Source organism: Zeus faber (assembly GCF_960531495.2).
Source record: "Zeus faber genome assembly, chromosome: 6".
In the NCBI taxonomy this organism is placed as follows: Eukaryota; Metazoa; Chordata; class Actinopteri; order Zeiformes; family Zeidae; genus Zeus; species Zeus faber.
Genome location: NC_137201.1, coordinates 35,326,100 through 35,348,273, shown reverse-complemented (window position 1 = coordinate 35,348,273; position 22,174 = coordinate 35,326,100). Strand labels below are relative to the sequence as shown.

Sequence of the window (22,174 nt, the reverse complement as noted above, 5' to 3'; positions counted from 1 at the left end):
TAAGTTATATAGTGTTAGTTATATAGTGTTAGTTATATAGATAGTGTTAGTTATATAGTGTAAGTTATATAGTGTTAGTTATATAGATAATGTAAGTTATATAGAGTGAGTTATATAGATAGTGTAAGTTATATAGTGTTATTTATATAGTGTTAGTTATATAGATAGTGTTAGTTATATAGTGTAAGTTATATAGTGTTAGTTATATAGATAGTGTTAGTTATATAGTGTTAGTTATATAGATAGTCTTAGTTATATAGTGTTAGTTATATAGATAGTCTTAGTTATATAGTGTTAGTTATATAGATAGTGTTAGCTATATAGTGTTAGTTATATAGTGTTAGTTATATAGATAGTGTTAGTTATATAGATAGTGTAAGTTATATAGTGTTAGTTATATAGATAGTCTTAGTTATATAGTGTTAGTTATATAGATAGTGTTAGTTATACAGTGTTAGTTGTATAGGTAGTGTTGGTTATATAGATAGTTTAGGTTATATAGTTAGTTATATAGATAGTGTTATTTATATAGATAGTGTAAGTTATATAGTGTTAGTTATATAGATCGTTAGTTATATAGTGTTAGTTATATAGTGTTATTTATATAGATAGTGTTAGTTATATAGTGTTAGTCATATAGATAGTGTTAGTTATATAGTGTTAGTTATATAGATAGTGTAAGTTATATAGTATTAGTTATATAGATAGTGTCAGTTATATAGATAGTGTTAGTTATACAGTGTTAGTTATATAGATAGTGTTGGTTATATAGATAGTTTAAGTTATATAGTGTTAGTTATATAGATAGTGTTAGTTATATAGATAGTGTAAGTTATATAGTGTTAGTTATATAGATAGTTAGTTATATAGATAGTGTAAGTTATATAGCGTTAGTTATATAGATAGTGTTAGTTATATAGATAGTGTTAGTTATATAGTGTTAGTTATATACATAGTGTTAGTTATATAGTGTTAGTTATATAGTGGGGGGTGTATATGGGGATGGTAGCTCAGGCGGTAGAGCTGGTCATCTAGTAATCTAAAGGTTGCTGGTTCGATCCCAGGCTCCTCCTGCTGTAGTGTCCTTGAGCAAGACACTTAACCCCTAATTGCTCCTGATGGCTGCGTCCGTCGGTGTTTGAACAATTGTAAGTCGCTTTGGATAAAAGCGTCTGATAAATGACTAAATGTAAATGTAATAGTGTTAGCGAGACAAGCTACAGTGCCAAGACTGTTGTGTAAGTGTATTTACTGCTTTGTATCTGTTATCTAGTATTTTACTGTTGTAACTTAGGACTGCTGGTTTCACTCTGAACCCATCACTGTTAATTGCTTAGCCATCAACAAAGGGTGTGACTTCTAGACACTCCCCCAAATTGGTAAGTCCTTGTCTTTGTGTGGGCATGCCTTTAGCCGGGTGCAATCAGTCCGAGCACGAGAACAGCCGTCTTCAATCAGCGGTCATGCTACATTCACAGGGCTGTTACTAAAGTGTCAGCAAAGCGTCAGCCCCGTGTGCAGTCATTCTCGTGTGAAGACGCTATTGTGTAAAGACTTGCAAGTCTACCTGTGCAAGGACACTGTACAAGGAAAACCTGTCTTGTTTTTGTCACCTCATACACAATGTGCAACTACCACATTTCTGTAATTCAAGGTCACACAGAAAGCCTTGTTATAACAAACGCCGATGCAATCTGGGTCACCCTAGGTCTCTGCAGCAAACATCATCTTCAAAGACCTCCTTCTCTGTTGGCTTGTGGAACTGTCGATCTGCAGTTAACAAGGCCGACTTTATTTCTGGTTATGCTAACCACCTCTCCTTGGAGCTCTTTGCTCTCACTGAAACATGGATTAAACCTGAAAATAGTGCAACCCCGGCTGCGCTTTCCACATACTACTCATTCTCCCACACCTCCCGACCACCTGGCCGCGGTGGTGGGACTGGCCTGCTAATTTCCAACACATGGAAATTCAATCCACTGCTGCCGTTAAACAACTTTGTCTCCTTTGAATATCAGGCCATCTTGGTGACTGCTCCGGTAAAAGCCTATGTGCTCGTCATCTACCATCCACCAGGACAACTACGTGACTTCCTATATGAGCTTGACACCCTGCTGTCATCAATTCCTGAGCATGAGTGTCCCATGCTCGTCCTCGGAGACATGAACATCCACTTGGACAGTGCGAGCTCGGCTGACTTCCTGTCTTTGGTTCGCTCATTCGACCTAAGACAGGACCCGACTCCACCGACTCACGAGGCCGGTAAAGAACTTCATGTCATTCTTGCTAGGAGCTGCAACACAGACAACCTAATGGTTACCCCTCTCCATCTCTCAGACCCCTTTTTCATCTGCTTCAATGTTCATCTTCCAGAACAACCCTCTACCTCCCCACCCATGGTTTCATCCGTCGCAATCTCCGCAACCTGTCTCCCACCCACTTCTCTTCTGTGCTCTCCTCCTCTCTTGGCCTCACGGCACTTTCTCCTCTCTACAGGTTAATGATGCCACAGATTCTCTCTGCTCTACCTTGAGCTCATGTCTGGATAGTCTGTGTCCCCTATCAACCAGACCTGCTCCATCCACCCAGTCGCACCCTTGGCTGACTGACACCCTCCGGACAACGCGCACTGACCTCAGAGCAGCCGAGAGGAAATGGCACAAATCCGAAGCGACTGAAGATCTTGCAAGCTACCAGACACTGCTGTCCTCCTTCTCCTCCAGCATCACTGCTGCTAAGAAGGCTTTCTTCAACGACAGGATCAACGGTGCCACGGACACCCACAAGTTATTCTCCACCTTTAAGTCTCTGCTCTACCCTCCACCACCTCCTCCAGCTACCAACCTCACTGCTGATAGCTTTGCCTCCTTTTTTACTGACAAAGTGGCAGCTATCAGCAGCCAATTCTCAAAACAACTAAATCACAACCTGTCTACTCCGGCTCAAGGCTCATTGTTCCCTGGTTTTACCCCTCTCGCTGAGAGTGAGGTATCTAAACTACTAACATGTAGCCGTCCTACTACCTGTCCACTAGATCCGATCCCATCTAACCTCCTTCAAGCCATATCACCGACTGTCACCCCGGCAATCACATATTTGATTAATTCTTCCCTCGCTTCTGGCACATTCCCCTCTGCTTTCAAAGTGGCTAGGGTAGCACCACTGCTCAAAAAACCTTCACTCGATCCCACTCGAGTGGAAAACTATCGACCAGTCTCACTCCTCCCATTCCTTTCCAAAACCATAGAGAGGGCGGTCTCTTGACAGGTTACAGAGTACCTGTCAAGAAACAACCTTCTTGATCCACTTCAATCTGGCTTTAAAAGTGGTCACTCCACTGAAACAGCTCTGTTGTCTGTGACAGAGGCCTTAAAAACTGCTAGAGCTGCTGCCAAATCCTCGGTTCTCATTCTGCTTGACTTATCAGCTGCTTTTGCCACTGTCAATCACAGCATATTTCCTGTCCATACTCTCAAGTATGGGCATTTCTGGCAGCGCACTTTCCTGGTTCGAATCTTACCTCACTGGGCGCTCGTTCAGTGTGACATGGCAAGGCCAGTTGTCTGTGCCTCACCACCTCACCACAGGGGTGCCCCAAGGCTCGGTGCTGGGACGCCTCCTCTTTGCCATATACACCACCTCACTGGGCCCGATCATCCGCTCGCATGGCTTTTCATATCACTGCTATGCAGATGATACTCAACTCTATCTGTCCTTCCTGCCTGATGACCCCACTGTCTCGACGCGGATCTCGGATTGTCTCACTGACATATCCACGTGGATGAAGGATTACCATCTTCAATTAAACCTGGCAAAAACCGAACTGTTGGTCTTCCCGGCCAAACAAGGTATTTATCACAACATTATTATCAAAATTGACTCTTTATCTCTTGCTCCCACCAAGGCTGCAAGGAATCTAGGTGTCATTATCGATGACCAACTGACATTGTCGGACCATGTCGTCCGTAAGAGCACATGTTACCCCCCGGACACTGCATTCGTCAAATGAGCGTCGCCTGGCTCTGCCGGCTGCACAACCACGGCCATCCAGGCTGTTCTCATTTGTAGTTCCACGTTGGTGGAACCAGCTGCAAAAAACCACCGGAGCAGGGGCCTCCCTCTCTGTCTTTAAGAAGCACTTGAAGACCCAGCTCTTCAGAGAGCACCTCCTCTCCTAACTTACAATTACTTGGCACTACATAGCAGTATTTACTTACTGTTACACTAATGTTTCTGTTGCAATGTAGCTTGAATGTTATTCTCACTTGTAAGTCGCTTTGGATAAAAGCGTCTGATGAATGATTAAATGTAAATGTAAATGTTAGTTATATAGATAGCGTTAGTTATATAGTTGGTGTTAGTTTTATAGATAGTGTAAGTTATATAGTGTAAGTTATATAGTGTTAGTTATATAGATAATGTAAGTTATATAGTGTTAGTTATAAAGATAGTGTTAGTTATATAGATAGTGTTAGTTATATAGTGTTATTTATATAGATAGTGTTAGTTATATAGATAGTGTTAGTTATAAAGATAGTGTTAGTTATATAGTGTTAGTTATATAGATAGTGTTAGTTATATAGATAGTGTGAGTTATATAGAGTGTTAGTTATATAGATAGTGTTAGTTATAGTGTTAGTTATATAGATAGTGTTAGTTATAGTGTTAGTTATATAGATAGTGTGAGTTATATAGATAGTGTTAGTTATATAGATAGTGTTAGTTATATAGAGTGTTAGTTATATAGATAGTGTTAGTTATAGTGTTAGTTATATAGATAGTGTGAGTTATATAGATAGTGTTAGTTATATAGATAGTGTTAGTTATATAGAGTGTTAGTTATATAGATAGTGTTAGTTATATAGATAGTATTAGTTATCTAGATAGTGTTAGTTATATAGAGTGTTAGTTATATAGATAGTGTTGGTTATATAGTGTTAGTTATATAGTGTTAGTTATATAGATAGTGTTAGTTATATAGTGTTAGTTATATAGTGTTAGTTATATAGATAGTGTTAGTTATATAGTGTTAGTTATCTAGATAGTGTTAGTTATATAGTGTTAGTTATATAGATAGTGTTAGTTATATAGTGTTAGTTATATAGATAGTGTTAGTTATATAGATAGTGTTAGTTATATAGTGTTAGTTATAAAGATAGTGTTAGTTATATAGATAGTGTTAGTTATATAGTGTTATTTATATAGATAGTGTTAGTTATATAGATAGTGTTAGTTATAAAGATAGTGTTAGTTATATAGTGTTAGTTATATAGATAGTGTGAGTTATATAGAGTGTTAGTTATATAGATAGTGTTAGTTATAGTGTTAGTTATATAGATAGTGTTAGTTATATAGTGTTAGTTATATAGATAGTGTTAGTTATATAGAGTGTTAGTCATATAGTGTTAGTTATATAGATAGTGTTAGTTATATAGAGAGTATTAGTTATCTAGATAGTGTTAGTTATATAGAGTGTTAGTTATATAGATAGTGTTTGTTATATAGTGTTAGTTATATAGTGTTAGTTATATAGATAGTGTTAGTTATATAGTGTTAGTTACATAGTGTTAGTTATATAGATAGTGTTAGTTATATAGTGTTAGTTATCTAGATAGTGTTAGTTATATAGTGTTAGTTATATAGATAGTGTTAGTTATATAGTGTTAGTTATCTAGATAGTTTTAGTTATATAGTGTTAGTTATATAGATAGTGTTAGTTATATAGTGTTAGTTATATAGATAGTGTTAGTTATATAGATAGTGTTAGTTATATAGTGTTAGTTATATAGATAGTGTTAGTTATATAGATAGTGTGTTATATACATAGTGTTAGTTATATAGTGTTAGTTATATAGATAGTGTGAGTTATATAGATAGTGTTAGTTATATAGTGTTAGTTATATAGATAGTGTTAGTTATATAGTGTTAGTTATATAGATAGTGTTAGCTATATAGTGTTAGTTATATAGATAGTGTTAGTTATATAGTGTTAGTTATATAGTGTTAGTTATATAGATAGTGTTAGTTATATAGAGAGTGTTAGTTATATAGTGTTAGTTATATAGATAGTGTTAGTTATATAGTGTTAGTTATATAGATAGTGTTAGTTATATAGTGTTAGTTATATAGATAGTGTTAGTTATATAGTGTTAGTTATATAGATAGTGTTAGTTATGTAGTGTTAGTTATATAGATAGTGTTAGTTATATAGTGTTAGTTATATAGATAGTGTTAGTTATATAGTGTTAATTATATAGATAGTGTTAGTTATATAGTGTTAGTTATATAGATAGTGTTAGTTATATAGTGTTAGTTATATAGATAGTGTTAGTTATATAGTGTTAGTTATATAGATAGTGTTAGTTATATAGTGTTAGTTATATAGTGTTAGTTATATAGTGTTAATTATATAGATAGTGATAGTTATATAGTGTTAGTTATATAGATAGTGTTAGTTATATAGTGTTAGTTATATAGATAGTGTTAGTTATATAGTGTTAGTTATATAGATAGTGTTAGTTATATAGTGTTAGTTATATAGATAGTGTTAGTTATATAGTGTTAGTTATATAGATAGTTAGTTATATAGTGTTAGTTATATAGATAGTGTTAGTTATATAGTGTTAGTTATATAGTGTTAGTTATATAGTGTTAGTTATATAGATAGTGTTAGTTATATAGTGTTAGTTATATAGATAGTGTTAGTTATATAGTGTTAGTTATATAGTGTTAGTTATATAGATAGTGTTATATAGATAGTGTTAGTTATATAGTGTTAGTTATATAGTGTTAGTTATATAGTGTTAGTTATATAGATAGTGTTAGTTATATAGTGTTAGTTATATAGTGTTAGTTATATAGATAGTGTTAGTTATATAGTGTTAGTTATATAGATAGTGTTAGTTATATAGTGTTAGTTATATAGTGTTAGTTATATAGTGTTAGTTATATAGATAGTGTTAGTTATATAGTGTTAGTTATATAGTGTTAGTTATATAGTGTTAGTTATATAGATAGTGTTAGTTATATAGTGTTAGTTATATAGATAGTGTTAGTTATATAGTGTTAGTTATATAGATAGTGTTAGTTATATAGTGTTAGTTATATAGATAGTGTTAGTTATATAGTGTTAGTTATATAGATAGTGTTAGTTATATAGTGTTAGTTATATAGATAGTGTTAGTTATATAGTGTTAGTTATATAGTGTTAGTTATATAGATAGTGTTAGTTATATAGATAGTGTTAGTTATATAGTGTTAGTTATATAGATAGTGTTAGTTATATAGTGTTAGTTATATAGATAGTGTTAGTTATATAGTGTTAGTTATATAGTGTTAGTTATATAGATAGTGTTAGTTATATAGATAGTGTTAGTTATATAGTGTTAGTTATATAGTGTTAGTTATATAGATAGTGTTAGTTATATAGATAGTGTTAGTTATATAGTGTTAGTTATATAGTGTTAGTTATATAGTGTTAGTTATATAGATAGTGTTAGTTATATAGTGTTAGTTATATAGTGTTAGTTATATAGTGTTAGTTATATAGATAGTGTTAGTTATATAGATAGTGTTAGTTATATAGATAGTGTTAGTTATATAGATAGTGTTAGTTATATAGATAGTGTTAGTTATATAGTGTTAGTTATATAGTGTTAGTTATATAGATAGTGTTAGTTATATAGTGTTAGTTATATAGTGTTAGTTATATAGATAGTGTTAGTTATATAGTGTTAGTTATATAGTGTTAGTTATATAGTGTTAATTATATAGATAGTGTTAGTTATATAGTGTTAATTATATAGATAGTGTTAGTTATATAGTGTTAATTATATAGATAGTGTTAGTTATATAGTGTTAGTTATATAGTGTTAGTTATATAGTGTTAGTTATATAGTGTTAGTTATATAGTGTTAGTTATATAGTGTTAGTTATATAGTGTTAGTTATATAGTGTTAGTTATATAGTGTTAGTTATATAGTGTTAGTTATATAGATAGTGTTAGTTATATAGTGTTAGTTATATAGTGTTAGTTATATAGATAGTGTTAGTTATATAGTGTTAGTTATATAGATAGTGTTAGTTATATAGATAGTGTTAGTTATATAGTGTTAGTTATATAGATAGTGTTAGTTATATAGTGTTAGTTATATAGTGTTAGTTATATAGTGTTAGTTATATAGTGTTAGTTATATAGTGTTAGTTATATAGATAGTGTTAGTTATATAGTGTTAGTTATATAGTGTTAGTTATATAGATAGTGTTATTTATATAGTGTTAGTTATATAGATAGTGTTAGTTATATAGTGTTAGTTATATAGATAGTGTTAGTTATATAGTGTTAGTTATATAGATAGTGTTAGTTATATAGTGTTAGTTATATAGATAGTGTTAGTTATATAGTGTTAGTTATATAGTGTTAGTTATATAGTGTTAGTTATATAGTGTTAGTTATATAGTGTTAGTTATATAGATAGTGTTAGTTATATAGTGTTAGTTATATAGATAGTGTTAGTTATATAGTGTTAGTTATATAGATAGTGTTAGTTATATAGTGTTAGTTATATAGATAGTATGGGATAATATTCTACACAACCATCTACTCTGACAGGAGCGGCTTTGCGCATGCGCAGAGCCGCAGCTCGGGCAGCGCGTCATTAAACCGCTGCTTCCGATGTCGTCTTGCGCTCATCTCCTCATCGGCGGCTTTAAACCGTCTTTTCCGTTTCTTCCGTTTCTTCCGTTTCTTCCGTCTTTTCCGTTTCTTCCGTTTCTTCCGTCTTTTCCGTCTTTTCCGTTTCTTCCGTTTCTTCCGTTTCTTCCGTCTTTTCCGTTTCTTCCGTTTCTTCCGTTTCTTCCGTCTTTTCCGTTTCTTCCGTTTCTTCCGTCTTTTCCGTTTCTATTTTCTCGTCCACGCCGCAGACGGAGGTTTAAAAACGCTCCGTTTCTCTGGTCAAACCACTTCCGGTTCCGACTGTCCGGTGTTGAACAGGAAATGTGGAAACAGAACCAAACGGTGAAGGATGGGTCGCTTGGATCAATAGGATCGATAGGATCGATAGGATCGATAGGACGATCTGCTTCCGGTCTAATCGATACTCCTGTTGACAGGCGAGGGGCAGGAAGAAAGGCTGCAGCGGAGCGGAGCCTGCAGCGCCTCCTGGCGGCCCGGTTCGACAGGACAGCAGCGGAGTGACGCTGCTGGTGCATGTGAAGCCTGGATCCAAACAGAACCAGATCACAGGTTAATAATCAATACGTGGTATTATTATTACATATTAAAAATCAATACTTGTTATAATCAATACATGGTAATATTAATACATATTATTGTCAATACACATTCATATTAACAGGTTATTAATTATGAATTAATAATAATAATTAATAATTCATCTTCACATGTTCTCATATTCACCCAATAATAACAGCATAACAGCAGAGTGCGGCTGGTCTGAGGAAACGCTCCTCTGCTTTTAATCTATTTTCAGGTTCTAAACCTCTTTATATTATATGTATTATAATATATACATACATATATTATAATATATACATACATACGTTAGAATATATACATGCATATGTTATCATATACAGTGGGGCAAAAAAGTATTTAGTCAGCCACCAATTGTGCAAGTTCTCCCACTTAAAAAGATGAGAGAGGCCTGTATAGACACCAGGAAATCACATTGTAGGATTTTTAATGAATTAATTGGTAAATTCCTCTGTAAAATAAGTATTTGGTCACCTACAAACAAGCAAGATTTCTGGCTTTCACAGACCTGTAACTTTTTCTTTAAGAGGCTCCTCTGTCCTCCACTCTTTACCTGTATTAATGGCACCTGTTTGAACTCGTTATCAGTATAAAAGACACCTGTACACAACCTCAAACAGTCACACTCCAAACTCCACTATGGCCAAGACCAAAGAGCTGTCAAAGGACACCAGAAACAAAATTGTAGACCTGCACCAGGCTGGGAAGACTGAATCTGCAATAGGTAAGCAGCTTGTTGTGAAGAAATCAACTGTGGGAGCAATTATTAGAAAATGGAAGACATACAAGACCACTGATAATCTCCCTCCATCTGGGGCTCCACGCAAGATCTCACCCCGTGGGGTCAAAATGATCACAAGAACGGTGAGCAAACATCCCAAAACCACACGGGGGGACCTAGTGAATGACCTGCAGAGAGCTGGGACCAAAGTAACAAAGGCTTCCATCAGTAACACACTACGCCGCCAGGGACTCAAATCCTGCAGTGACAGACGTGTCCCCCTGCTTAAGCCAGTACATGTCCAGGCCCATCTGAAGTTTGCTAGAGAGCATTTGGATGATCCAGAAGAGGATTGGGAGAATGTCATATGGTCAGATGAAACCAAAATAGAACCTTTTGGTAAAAACTCAACTTGTCGTGTTTGGAGGAGAAAGAAAGCTGAGTTGCATCCAAAGAACACCATACCTACTGTGAAGCATGGGGGTGGAAACATCATGCTTTGGGGCTGTTTTTCTGCAAAGGGACCAGGACGACTGATCCGTGTAAAGGAAAGAATGAATGGGGCCATGTATCGTGAGATTTTGAGTGAAAACCTCCTTCCATCAGCAAGGGCATTGAAGATGAAACGTGGCTGGGTCTTTCAGCATGACAATGATCCCAAACACACCGCCCGGGCAACGAAGGAGTAGCTTCGTAAGAAGCATTTCAAGGTCCTGGAGTGGCCTAGCCAGTCTCCAGATCTCAACCCCATAGAAAATCTTTGGAGGGAGTTGAAAGTCCGTGTTGCCCAGCGACAAAACATCACTGCTCTAGAGGAGATCTGCATGGAGGAATGGGCCAAAATACCAGCAACAGTGTGTGAAAACCTTGTGAAGACTTACAGAAAACGTTTGACCTCTGTCAATGCAAACAAAGGGAATATAACAAAGTATTGAGATAAACTTTTGTTATTGACCAAATACTTATTTTCCACCATAATTTGCAAATAAATTCTTTAAAAATCAGACAATGTGATTTTCTGGATTTTTTTTTCTCATTTTGTCTCTCATAGTTGACGTATACCTATGATGAAAATAACAGGCCTCTCTCATCTTTGTAAGTGGGAGAACTTGCACAATTAGTGGCTGACTAAATACTTTTTTGCCCCACTGTATACATACATATATTATAATATTATAATATATATTTATAATATATAAATGCATATTTTATCATATATACATACGTACATACATAGATTATACATGTTTCAGTGCAATGTTTACACATTTCCCAGTCAGGTCAGGAGTATCCTACGTGTCAGTAGAATCCCAACTTCTTTCATCCTGCTGTTGGTTTGTGTATTGGTAATCAATACCTTTCAGGTATTGATTGAAATAACCCAATACCAAGTAGTATGGGAACATCTCCAGTCGTAGGATACCTGCATTCCATCCTTTTTGTACCAGATCTAGAAATGAAAGACTATTTGTTTGGTTTTGCTCACAGCCAATCACAGCCAGCGTTGTTGGATGTAACGTGACGTGCGATTGGCTCATTACGGCAGCAGCCTGAACAGTCTGTTAAAGGATCGGTTCATCTTAAAACAACAGTGAGAGGTTTTCCTCGCTGTAATCCTTCCTTCTGTACTGGCTATTTGTTTAAAATGACACCGTCCAGATAACCGAATAGTAATTAACTGTACAATAATAAGTGCAGTTTTTAATAAATATTCCAATAATTTGAACACTTTCAAAATGTAAAATGTCTTTGGATGGGGACACACTGTGTTCTCACACAGTCAAAGGAACCGAGTCTTGTGGAGGAAACGCTCCAGGTTCCGATCTGACCGAGCCAGGTGTGGAAGCGCCTCGGTAACCCTGCCCCGGTAACCCTGCCCCGGTAACCCTGCCCCGGTAACTCCTCCCTCTGTCCGGCTCATCCTCAGATGTCTCTGCGGAGGCGGTGGGTGTGGCTGTAGCAGCTCCACCCAGTGACGGAGAGGCAAACGCAGAACTGGTCCGCTACCTGGCGCAGGTCCTGCAGCTGAGGAAGAGCGACGTCTTCATCCTCAAGGTTCCTCAAGTCCCCTGTTCATAACCAGCTATTAACCAGTCGTCTGCCTCAGGGTCGAGACCTGTTGACCCGCTGACCTGTAGACCCGCTGACCCCTGTCTCCCCAGGGCTCCAGGTCCCGGGACAAGAGCGTGAAGGTGGGGAGCTCCCTGGGTCCAGAGGAGATTCTGGACCGGCTCAGACAGGCGGTGGGGGAGACCAGGTGACCAGGTGGGAGAGGAGCCGGATTGGAACAGTACTCTCCTGGCGTTACCATGGACAGTGAAACAAACTGTGATGGCGACGCCCTCATTTGAAGGTTCCACAGATCTCCTGCCTCTGCGTCCTTGAGGTGCTGTGTGGTCCCAGCTACTTTCACTGTGAGAAATATTTAGTAGTATTTATGTATTTTTATTTACATTCAAGTCTTGATGTTGTCATGTTTAGGATTAGTGTTTTATTTGCATATCTCTTAAAAATCAGCTTCGATCATCAAAACCTGTGGCAATCAATACTTTGGGAGCAATACTTTAGGAGCAAAAATATTTGTTATCTTCAGAGTTAACGAGGAAAAACTACAACTAAGTACTAACTCAGTGTAATTTAGTATTTGCTGAATAAAAAGGAAAATTTGTATTCAAATTATTGTAAGGTATTGCAGTACTTTCTTTTCCCCCCCCTGTGCTGTCAGCATGCTGGACATACAACAGAGTATTTGTTCCATTGCATGTAGGACAGAGTTGGTCTGCAAGTGGAGTTCAACTCGTCAACCTGCAATGAAACTCTTTATTCATTCTTTAATAATCAACAACCGCTGCAATAAATCTGTCCTGTACAGAGTTATTGCACAGTTTTTTATTATACACAACCACCAGAAACCCCCTCTTTGGAGAACTATTTTACCATGTTTGGGTCTATAAACAACTGATCAGCAATACTACTCCAAGAGGGAGAATCACCACAGGTGAGACAAGTAAACATAGAACCAAACAACATGTAGATGGAAAACATAACCATAGAACCAAACAACATGTACATGGAAAAACACAAACACAGAAACAAAAATGTACATGGAAAAACATAAATACAGAAACAAACAACATGTACATGGAAAAACATAAACACAGAAACGAACATGTACATGGAAAAACATAAACATAGAAACAAACAACATGTACATGGAAAAATATAAACATAGAACCAAACAACATGTACATGGAAAAACATAAACGTAGAACCAAACAACATGTACATGGAAAAACACAAACACAGAAACAAAAATGTACATGGAAAAACATAAATACAGAAACAAACAACATGTACATGGAAAAACATAAACACAGAAACGAACATGTACATGGAAAAACATAAACATAGAAACAAACAACATGTACATGGAAAAATATAAACAGAACCAAACAACATGTACATGGAAAAACATAAACGTAGAACCAAACAACATGTACATGGAAAAACATAAACACAGAAACAAACATGTACATGGAAAAACATAAACACAGAAACAAACATGTACATGGAAAAACATAAACATAGAACCAAACAACATGTACATGGAAAAACATAAACATAGAACCAAACAACATGTACATGGAAAAACATAAACACAGAAACAAACAACATGTACATGGAAAAACGTAAACATAGAAACAAACATGGGACCCCCATGCCCACCCGCGCAAGAGTGAGGTCCGCCCCACCGCAGCCGACCAGACGCCCCGCCGCGTGCCCCGAGCACCCATCTTCGTAGCTGAGTGTATTCAGCGCAAGGCACCCGGATGTTGGCCCCCACCCTTAGCGCTCCACCACCCCCGGCACCGGGGCACCCGCCACAGTGAAGCCGCGCAGCGGTAGCAAAGGCCAACAGCCGCCCCCCCCCCCACCCAAACCTACACCCACAACAGAAAACGGCCCCCCAGGGGCCCTGGAAGGCACCTGGCGGCACTCTCTGCAGCCCCGCCAGGTCACAGCACACCAGAAACCACCAGGCACAAGCCGCCAGGACTCGAGCCCAGCCTGCAAGAGGCCCACCCGGCCGGCCCCCAGCCAACCACACCCCCACACCAACCCACCAGCATCTCACCACCACCTAAAACCCCAGTGCTCAATGTTTGCTGTTGGCAATTGCAGTAATAGTTGCGGGGTGTGGGGGTGCAAGTCCTCCAAGCAAGTCAAACCCGAATCACTCGAACCCCTCCTGCCCGACAGACGCTGGTCTGGTGGAGGGTTGTTCAGAGTAGGATTGGTTAGCGAGTGTTGGTGTTGTAGGCTAATATGAGTGGAATCAAAATTTTGGGACGGACGAGCACGTCGAGCGGGACGGGCAAGAAGTCAGCTGCCTGCCACATCCCCACCCACATGGCTATCACCCCACCCGTCCCGCAAATCCTAGGCCTATTGTGTGGTGTATGTGTGCCCCCATCAGGCCCCTGGTCAGCCTCCGGCTGCCGCGCATGCAGACCACAGAACAGAGGGCGGCAGATGCGCCCCCCCCCCCCACAGCCCAGCTCCCCAGCGACGAGCGCACGGAGGGCGGCAGAGGACAGGTACCTGGCAGAGGACAGGTACCCCAGCAGCCCGGTACAATGATAGGAGTCTGCCCCCCACCGAAGGAGGCCACAGGGTAAGCTCTGCGCCGATCACACCCAGCCAGGTTCAGGTCCCCACCCGGGTCACAGGACCAGACGGAACACCTAACCAGCCCCAGTAGGACGGTAGCATGAAAGTAGTCATCTCTGGTTTTTAGGGAACAGCGAGAGCAAACGTCTTCATCCCCAAAACCCATTTTGAACATGTTGTGTTCAGTGACATGAGCTCTGTGCAGAATCTTTTACTGGATGAGTTGCATTTTGGAGTTGTGGGTCATAGAAAAGGTGGTGCTGCAAATAAGCTTCCACAGGTTGATAGAACAGCAAGGTCTCTTTCCCGTTCCATGGTAGGTAACGATAAAGTGTCATGTTCTTGATAAAAGTTTGTATATTCTGGAAAAGGTATTTTTTAAATGACTGTTATTAGTAAGATGTTCAATCATCGGAGGTGGTTGTAGGATGTTCGTCAATTTGATTTGAACTTTTAGAAACTGCTGTAGTTGAAGGAATTGAAGGAAGCCGTGGCCACGATATTATACCTTTGGGTTGAGGTTGGGAAGGATGTAAGTGAAATGTTGTCAAAAATGTGTTCCAGACGAGTCATTCCTTGTCTTTTCCAAAACCTGAAGATTATTGTTCTGTTTTTAAGCAGAAGATCTGGGTCGTGCCAGATTGGTGTGAATTTGATTGGAGATAGAGTGACCACTAGGTTTGAGGAATTTCCACCAGGCTGACAGAGTTGTGATAAATGGGTTTTTAAAGCAATTTTGTTTCCTTATTGATTAAGGAATGGTAGATCAGATAATGATAACTCCTGACATTGTTTGTTCAATGTCTCTCCATCCATGGTCCAATTGTTGCTCTGGTTGGAACCATTTAATTATCAATTGAAGATGGTTTGCTAGAAAGTAGTACCGTATGTAAAGTTTGGGGCTGCTAGGCCTCCAGTCTTTGTTTTTCTGTCGTGTTGCTTGTTTAATTTTCAGTTTCTTGATTTTCTAATAAAATGTATTGACTATTGAGTCTAGAGTATTAAACCAATGTACGGTTGGTTGGAATGGGGTCATTAAAAATATTGTTTATTTTTGTAGTATATTCATTTTCACTGCTGCTATCCTACCAATTAGTGAGATGGGTAGGTTGCTCCATCTTCAATGGAGTAAAGTTAAGGGTAAACAAATGCGACAGATCAGTGGAGATCAATACCAAGGGATCGAACGTGACTCGGGATGGTTATGGGAAGTTCGTGGGTTGAAGCATTCCACAATATTGCAGTATTTTCTGTTAGTACCCAGTGTACTCTGGTGTTTGACGGTGCTTTGAATAAAAGCTCTTAATGATTATGTAAGTGATCCAATATGTTTGTGAAGTGAATTCAATAAAAGCATCAAATGGACAGAACATTTCATAGCTAGACTGGATAATTAACTCAAAATATTTCTCCCTAGGCCAAAAAGAACATTGCAGACAGCCTCTGCATTGTTTCTAGGACAAATCACATTACTTTGCCATTCGTGTGCATTGGGCAGACATCCACAATAACATTTATGTGAAGAAAACATCCCATTTCGATATCTACAAGGCAATCGTCAGTTAATTTTAACTTCAGATATTCACAATTAAGCCATTCCAGATATCCATGATGCAATTAATATCCAAATTAAAATGTGACTTCATGTCTCATTGTGAACTTGTTTGCTTCTAGTCTGAGGTTTTACCTTAGACATACCATTTAAATAGTTTTAAACTGAAAATAAAAATTGCAGCTCATTATTCACCGTGTAAACACTCAAAGAAAAAACAATTAGTCTACATGACCTTGTCAGTGAAATGTTTGTAGTTTAACCTTGATAAATTAAGACCAGACTGTATGATTAGTGTTTGACTTGAGCTCCACGTGTCAAATAAACCGTCATCATTAATCACTAATGTGTTGTTTAGGGTGATAAACCTTGTGTCCTTCAGAATTTATTTCATGTGCTGAGGTGAAGCAGGATCAGAGCTGACATGTTCCCACTGAGTGCTAACAGAAGGTGAATCAGAACCTGGTGCCGAGTCTTCGGGTCCGGCAGCTTCTAATGCATCGGTTTGTCTCCAGACACCGGAGCCCTCGCTTTGGCCTCAGCTGAGACTTTACTTGCTGCTACGACTAATTAAACACACAGTAAGCATGAAAAGCTGTTTATTATGTCCTTACACAACACACTGCAGATCAACTGTTGGTTCTGTTTAATAAACAACAGACCAGACTGAGACTTGATCAAATGCTTCTGGCTTTGGGCTGACAGGTCCTTCCTGGCCACAGGGCGGCGCTGCATCAAGGTTAATATTGTTCAAACGCTTAATCGATAACCAAAGTATGTCTGGCCATAGCTGATGGAGTCATTCCCATGACCCGCTGGCAGGGTGGAGCCTGCAGCTTAATTTGACTCAAATTAACATCAGTCTTGAGCTGGATTCTCCATGCACCAGAACATACGACCGACTGGGATGAAACAGATGCTCCTGCTGACGAGCTGCAGGTCCAAAATCTGAGGACGACAACAGACGTTAGTTCTGTAACAGACGTTTAAATAAAGTCAGTGTCTGGGAGCAACAGGGTTTGGGAGGAACAGGATCCATCAAACACGGGAAAAGCTCCAGGTTCATCTTCCTGCTTTATCAATGACCTGGATACAGCAATGCCACGGTCACTTTCGACACAGGGAGGAGACGCTGCAAACCTTGTACTTTCACTAACAAGCATTTTAAGTTTATAGTAAATACTTCTGGAAACACTTAAAGACTTGATGACATTGGAAAGCTGCTTTAAAGATCTAATTTAGTTCTAGGGTTTCAATTCTAACTTCTCCACAAGTTGAACAAACCTGGTGTGTTGACCCGGTGAAGGAGGGGATGTGACTCCAGCGTCGCACGGCGAAGAACCTGAAACAAGCATGTTGTAAATAAAAGGGCCAGCGGCGGAGCAACAACTCATCTTCTATTCTTCTCTTAACAACTCCTATATGGAAGTTAAACTGATGACGCCTTGTTAAAGGTCCGGTGGCAGACTGAGTTACCACGGCAACACTTTCAGATCGTGCTGAGGCACATTTACAAAGTAGAAGTTTCCGCCAACTTGCGCTGGAACTAGGTGCCATGGAACCACTCTGCGCCCCCTGGTGTTGTGGATGCCTTTGCTTTTACTATGGTACAGAACCAGGGACTCTGGTCTCCAGGAACCCCAGGCCCTTAGTGTCTGGGAGGAACAAGCATCCAAACACAGGAAAAGCTCGAGGTTCATGTTCCTGCTTATCAATGACCTGGATACAGCAACGCCACAGTCACTTTCGACACAGGGAGGAGACGCTGCAAACCAGTGACATGAAGACAACATGGATGCCTCCCAACAACCACTGCATGTTCCTTCCACCAACACCAGTCCATATTGAGTGGCATATTCTTGTTTTAATGTGGTCTGTGGCATGGTACCTGGTAGCACTGATGATCAAGTTTTGTCTTTCAGTGGGGATGGAAACTCTGATACCATCTGTATTTTATGTTCCGGGTTTTGGCCAGCGAGCCTTTTGCAAACTAACTCGCCATGTCAGCCCCCACTGGCAGAAGGATTCAGTGTCCCTCCCTCCCTGAACCCGGTGGAAGATACTCCCATGTTGTTCAAAAAACAAGGTGAAATGTAAGTTGACATTCAGAAGATAGAGATGAACTCTGGCACACGTTTTAAACATCAACACTACCCAGCTTCTGAACGCTGACAATGCCACCCGGAACTTTACTCAAGTAATAAAAAGTACGATAAGACTGAATACCTGGGAAGGGGGAGGGTAAAAACAGAACCTGTCCCAACTGACTGATAAAGACAAAGTCCTATCAGCCCAAACCAGGAGTCGCTAGGAGCCACTTCATCAAGTACATTAAAAATACTGTTATTTACATCCTACTACTGAGGTGGTGTTTTGGACATTAGAGTGTGGACTGATGGAGTAGGAACATGAATCAGGATGACCAGAGTCCATCTGAACAGGTTTGATCTATTAAAACCCAGATGAACCTCAAACGAGCAGCAGGACGCTCCGTACCGGCCTGGGACTCAGCGCTGCCTCCTCCTCAGGTCACACGCCTACAGGAACGGACTCCCTGATGGAACTAGAAGGTCCGAGACAAGACACCGGCTGCATTCGCACTGCATCCCAACTCTCAAGTGACGTCACTACGGGGTTCCAGTCCCACGTTGTATTTAATCCGAAACTTTCACTGATGGCAACAAAATGTGTTTCTGAACAAATTTGAGGCAAGAAACAATCAAGTTTCAGTTCACGCATTAGATCTACAAGGTGTATTTTAAAAGTTTGTTCCCACTTCCGTAAGGCACAGGCTCACATCTGAACACCGCACAGGGATTGTTTCATTCAGTTGTCAGAAAATAAAATAAATATACCTACAATAATATACTATGTGTAATGTTTTGTTAATGCTGAATTTAAGAAGGCTGGTCCGCAGCCAGAGCGATGCCATCAGGCAGACGCCGTCTGAGGGACTGGCGAGGGACCGTGCACCTAAGTCACTGAAGGGTCCTCTTGTGCCGGGTAGTACCTGCCTTGGAGTCAGTTAAAAATGTCCCTCAAAACAGAGTTTTAACGAGTGTTCTTAGTTCCTGAGTGCGAACACTCAAAAAAGTGACAGTTCCTCCTAAGGTTCCTAGAACTATGAACAAGTTCCTGTGGTGCGAAAACACTTCATGGGGTATGAAATGTTGACTCAGCCAAATAATGTTCCACACAACCACATCACACTTAAATACTAAATAAAACAACTTCAGAACTTATAGCAAATTGATGTAAATTCTCTTCCTGTAATCACTCATGTCATCTGCGATGTGACATCACTTCCAGGACAGCATGAAACAGGTGAAGGGAGATAGTCAACAACATGCCTTTAATCCATTATTAGTAATGTCCGGGAGCAACAGGGTTTGGGAGGAACAGGATCCATCAAACACGGGAAAAGCTCCGGTTCATCTTCCTGCTTTATCAATGACCTGGATACAGCAACGCCACGGTCACTTTCGACACAGGTTACGATCAACACCCTCTTCATAACGTGACCTCTGACCTCCGGACGTCAAACTCACTGTGTGGCCGCCGCCCGTAGGACCGGGTCTCCCTTAACCCCTCGGTCACCGTGGCGGTCAGTCCGCCGCCGGGCGCAGCACTTCTCTACGGCCGACCGGGCTCTCCATCCGGTCTGGGTTGGGACGTGTCGATGGAATCCTTCGTCTCAGGAACAGTACAACTCCGCTGCAGGACTGTGGATCCCAGTTGACTTGAAACACTGCGTTGATCAACACCACCCAACAAGCACCACCACTTTTAATGCTTTAATACCACATTTAAAAGGAATTCTGGAAAAAATCTTATGAGGTTCAGCGTCGGGGTTTGAAAAGACCGCAAATCTTGCCTCGGCAGAAGAACACACTCACACGCACATTACCCACACGCACATGTTGGTATGAGCGTACAGGTCGTTAGCGTCCAGGCTAAAGAGCAGCTTCTCAAGCTGAAACGGCAAAAAGCCACGATGCTAAACGCGCGTCTCGACAAACCCTTCGTTAAAATGTTCATGAAACGAATAAAAACATATTTCACCAGGTGGATCCGCTGCGTGCGGGGGGTTGCGGGGTCCCCAACAGGAGGATGGGGATGGATCCCGGGAAGGTTGTGGCGCATCCTCTCCATGACAGAGCGGAAAGAGACTGGAGCGGGCTCAGAGCGGAAGCTTAAATACTTAACGGAAGTGGATGCGAAAGTGACGTTATCTGCTGCGCCCTCTAGGGAGCTGGAGCGCTACAGTTAAAATCCAGGTGTTTGTTTAGGGACACACGCTGTTATAATTTATATTTGTAGGTTCTTTAGTGCATGTTGTTTTATCTTATATTGCCATTTTTCTTAATTTTGATTAGGATGTATTGTTTTTATTCTTTTTCTCTGGGCTGCTCCCGTTAGGGGTCAACACAGCGGATCATCTTCTTCCCTGACACCACCCGCCTGCATGTCCTCCCTCAGCACCTCCATCAAGCTTCTCTTTGGCTTCCTCTTTTCCTCTTGCCTGGCAGCTCCACCCTCAGCCTCCTCCTCCCAATGTAACTCTCATCTCTCCTCCACACGTGTCCAAACCATCTCAATCTGGCCTCTCTCACTTTTCCACCAAACTGTTCAACCTGAGCTGTCCCTCTAATGTCCTCATTCTTAATCCTGTCCATCCTTGTCCCTCCCAATGAAAACCTCAACATCCTCAACTCTGCCACCTCCACCTCGTCCACCTGCCTTTTAGTCGGTGCCACCGCCTCTAAACCGTACAACATGGCTGCTCTCACTACCGTCCTGTACACCTTCCCCTTCACTCTGGCTGGAACCCTTCTGTCACACATCACTCCAGACACTCTTCTCCACCCACTCCACCTTGCCTGTACTCTCTTCCTCACCCATTCCACCCTGCCTGTACTCTCTTTTTCACCTCTCTCCCGCACTCTCCGCCACTTTGGACGGTCGACCCCAAGTACTTGAACTCTCCGCCTTCTCCACCTCCACTCCTTGCATTCTCAGCTTCCCCCCCCCCCCCCGTTCAGGCACATGTATTGTGTCTTACTCCTGCTGACTTTCATTCCTCTTCTCTCTAATGCATGCCTCCACTTCTCCATGCTCTCCTCCACCTGCTACCTACTCTCGCTATGGATCACAACGTCATCCGGGAACATCATAGTCCACAGAGACTCCCGCCTGATTTCATCTGTTAACCTGTACATCACCACTGCAACAAGAAAGGGCTCAGAGCTGATCCCTGATGCAATCCCACCTCCACTTTGATGCCTTCTCTCTCTCTTGGTCGTCCTCAGACGAGCTTCCATCGGAGTCTCCAATCCTTCCGGTTCTCCATACACCCGGCCAGCTCCGAAGAGCTTTCAGCTCCCGCATCCTTCTTCAAGACGTCCACATACGTTAGCGCTGAACGTCCTCGCGATCGATGCCTGTGCGTTGGTTCCCATAGGACCAGGCTGCTGGCCGGGAGCTCCCGATGTCTGTGGCAGTGGCCGGCCAGCCTTATCCTCCTAGATGCTACCTTCTTGCTGAGCCTTGGCAGTTGCCCGTACAGGTCCTTGTTGGTAATGTGGATGTTCTGGTCCACATTCAGAACAGCTCGTAGCATTCTGGTGTAGCACCCATCCAGGGACTTCTGCAGGGTGGGTGTCAGGGTCCAGCTTTCGCAGCCATACAGGAGGACAGACTCCACAGTGGTGTGGAATAGGCTAAGCTTTATGTGTCGAGGGAGATTCGAGCACCACACTCTTGATATACCGTTCAGGGCCCTCCACGCTAGTGCCTTCCTGACCTTAAGGTCCTGTTCTGTGGAGTTCACCCAGGAACCCAAGTGTTTGAAGTCATTGACCTCTCGCAGAGCGTTGCCATTTGATGTTGTAATCGGCGGATGGTCCATGTGGAAGTTATAGGTGATTACCTCAGTCTTCTTTGCATTCAGTCTGAG

General features: G+C 40.6%; 1 protein-coding gene and 1 long non-coding RNA gene across 2 annotated transcripts; one reads left to right on the top strand and one right to left on the bottom strand.

The window, feature by feature from the left end:
- Positions 1-8,698: 8,698 nt before the first annotated feature.
- cUnh15orf40 (chromosome Un C15orf40 homolog) lies at positions 8,699-12,605 on the top strand. Its single transcript, XM_080003039.1, has 4 exons — positions 8,699-9,016; positions 9,112-9,244; positions 11,923-12,050; positions 12,158-12,605. Exons 1-4 carry the CDS (start codon positions 8,996-8,998, stop codon positions 12,254-12,256), a joined length of 381 nt encoding a protein of 126 aa, XP_079859165.1. The 5' UTR covers positions 8,699-8,995; the 3' UTR covers positions 12,257-12,605.
- Positions 12,606-16,800: 4,195 nt separating this feature from the next.
- LOC307231878 lies at positions 16,801-20,377 on the bottom strand. Its single transcript, XR_013844223.1, has 4 exons — positions 20,281-20,377; positions 19,767-19,966; positions 17,503-17,560; positions 16,801-17,166 (listed from the first exon to the last, which is right to left on the bottom strand). It is a non-coding gene; the product is annotated as an uncharacterized lncRNA (long non-coding RNA).
- Between the last annotated feature and the right edge of the window lie 1,797 nt (positions 20,378-22,174).

What these genes read in the sequence shown, in the direction of transcription:
- cUnh15orf40 (XM_080003039.1), top strand. Translation starts at nt 8,996, where the DNA reads ATGTGGAAACAGAACCAAACG. An exon ending in TGTGGAAACAGAACCAAACG is followed by an intron (nt 9,017 to 9,111) that starts GTGAAGGATGGG and finishes TCCTGTTGACAG; the next exon opens with GCGAGGGGCAGGAAGAAAGG. An exon ending in GCGACGTCTTCATCCTCAAG is followed by an intron (nt 12,051 to 12,157) that starts GTTCCTCAAGTC and finishes CTGTCTCCCCAG; the next exon opens with GGCTCCAGGTCCCGGGACAA.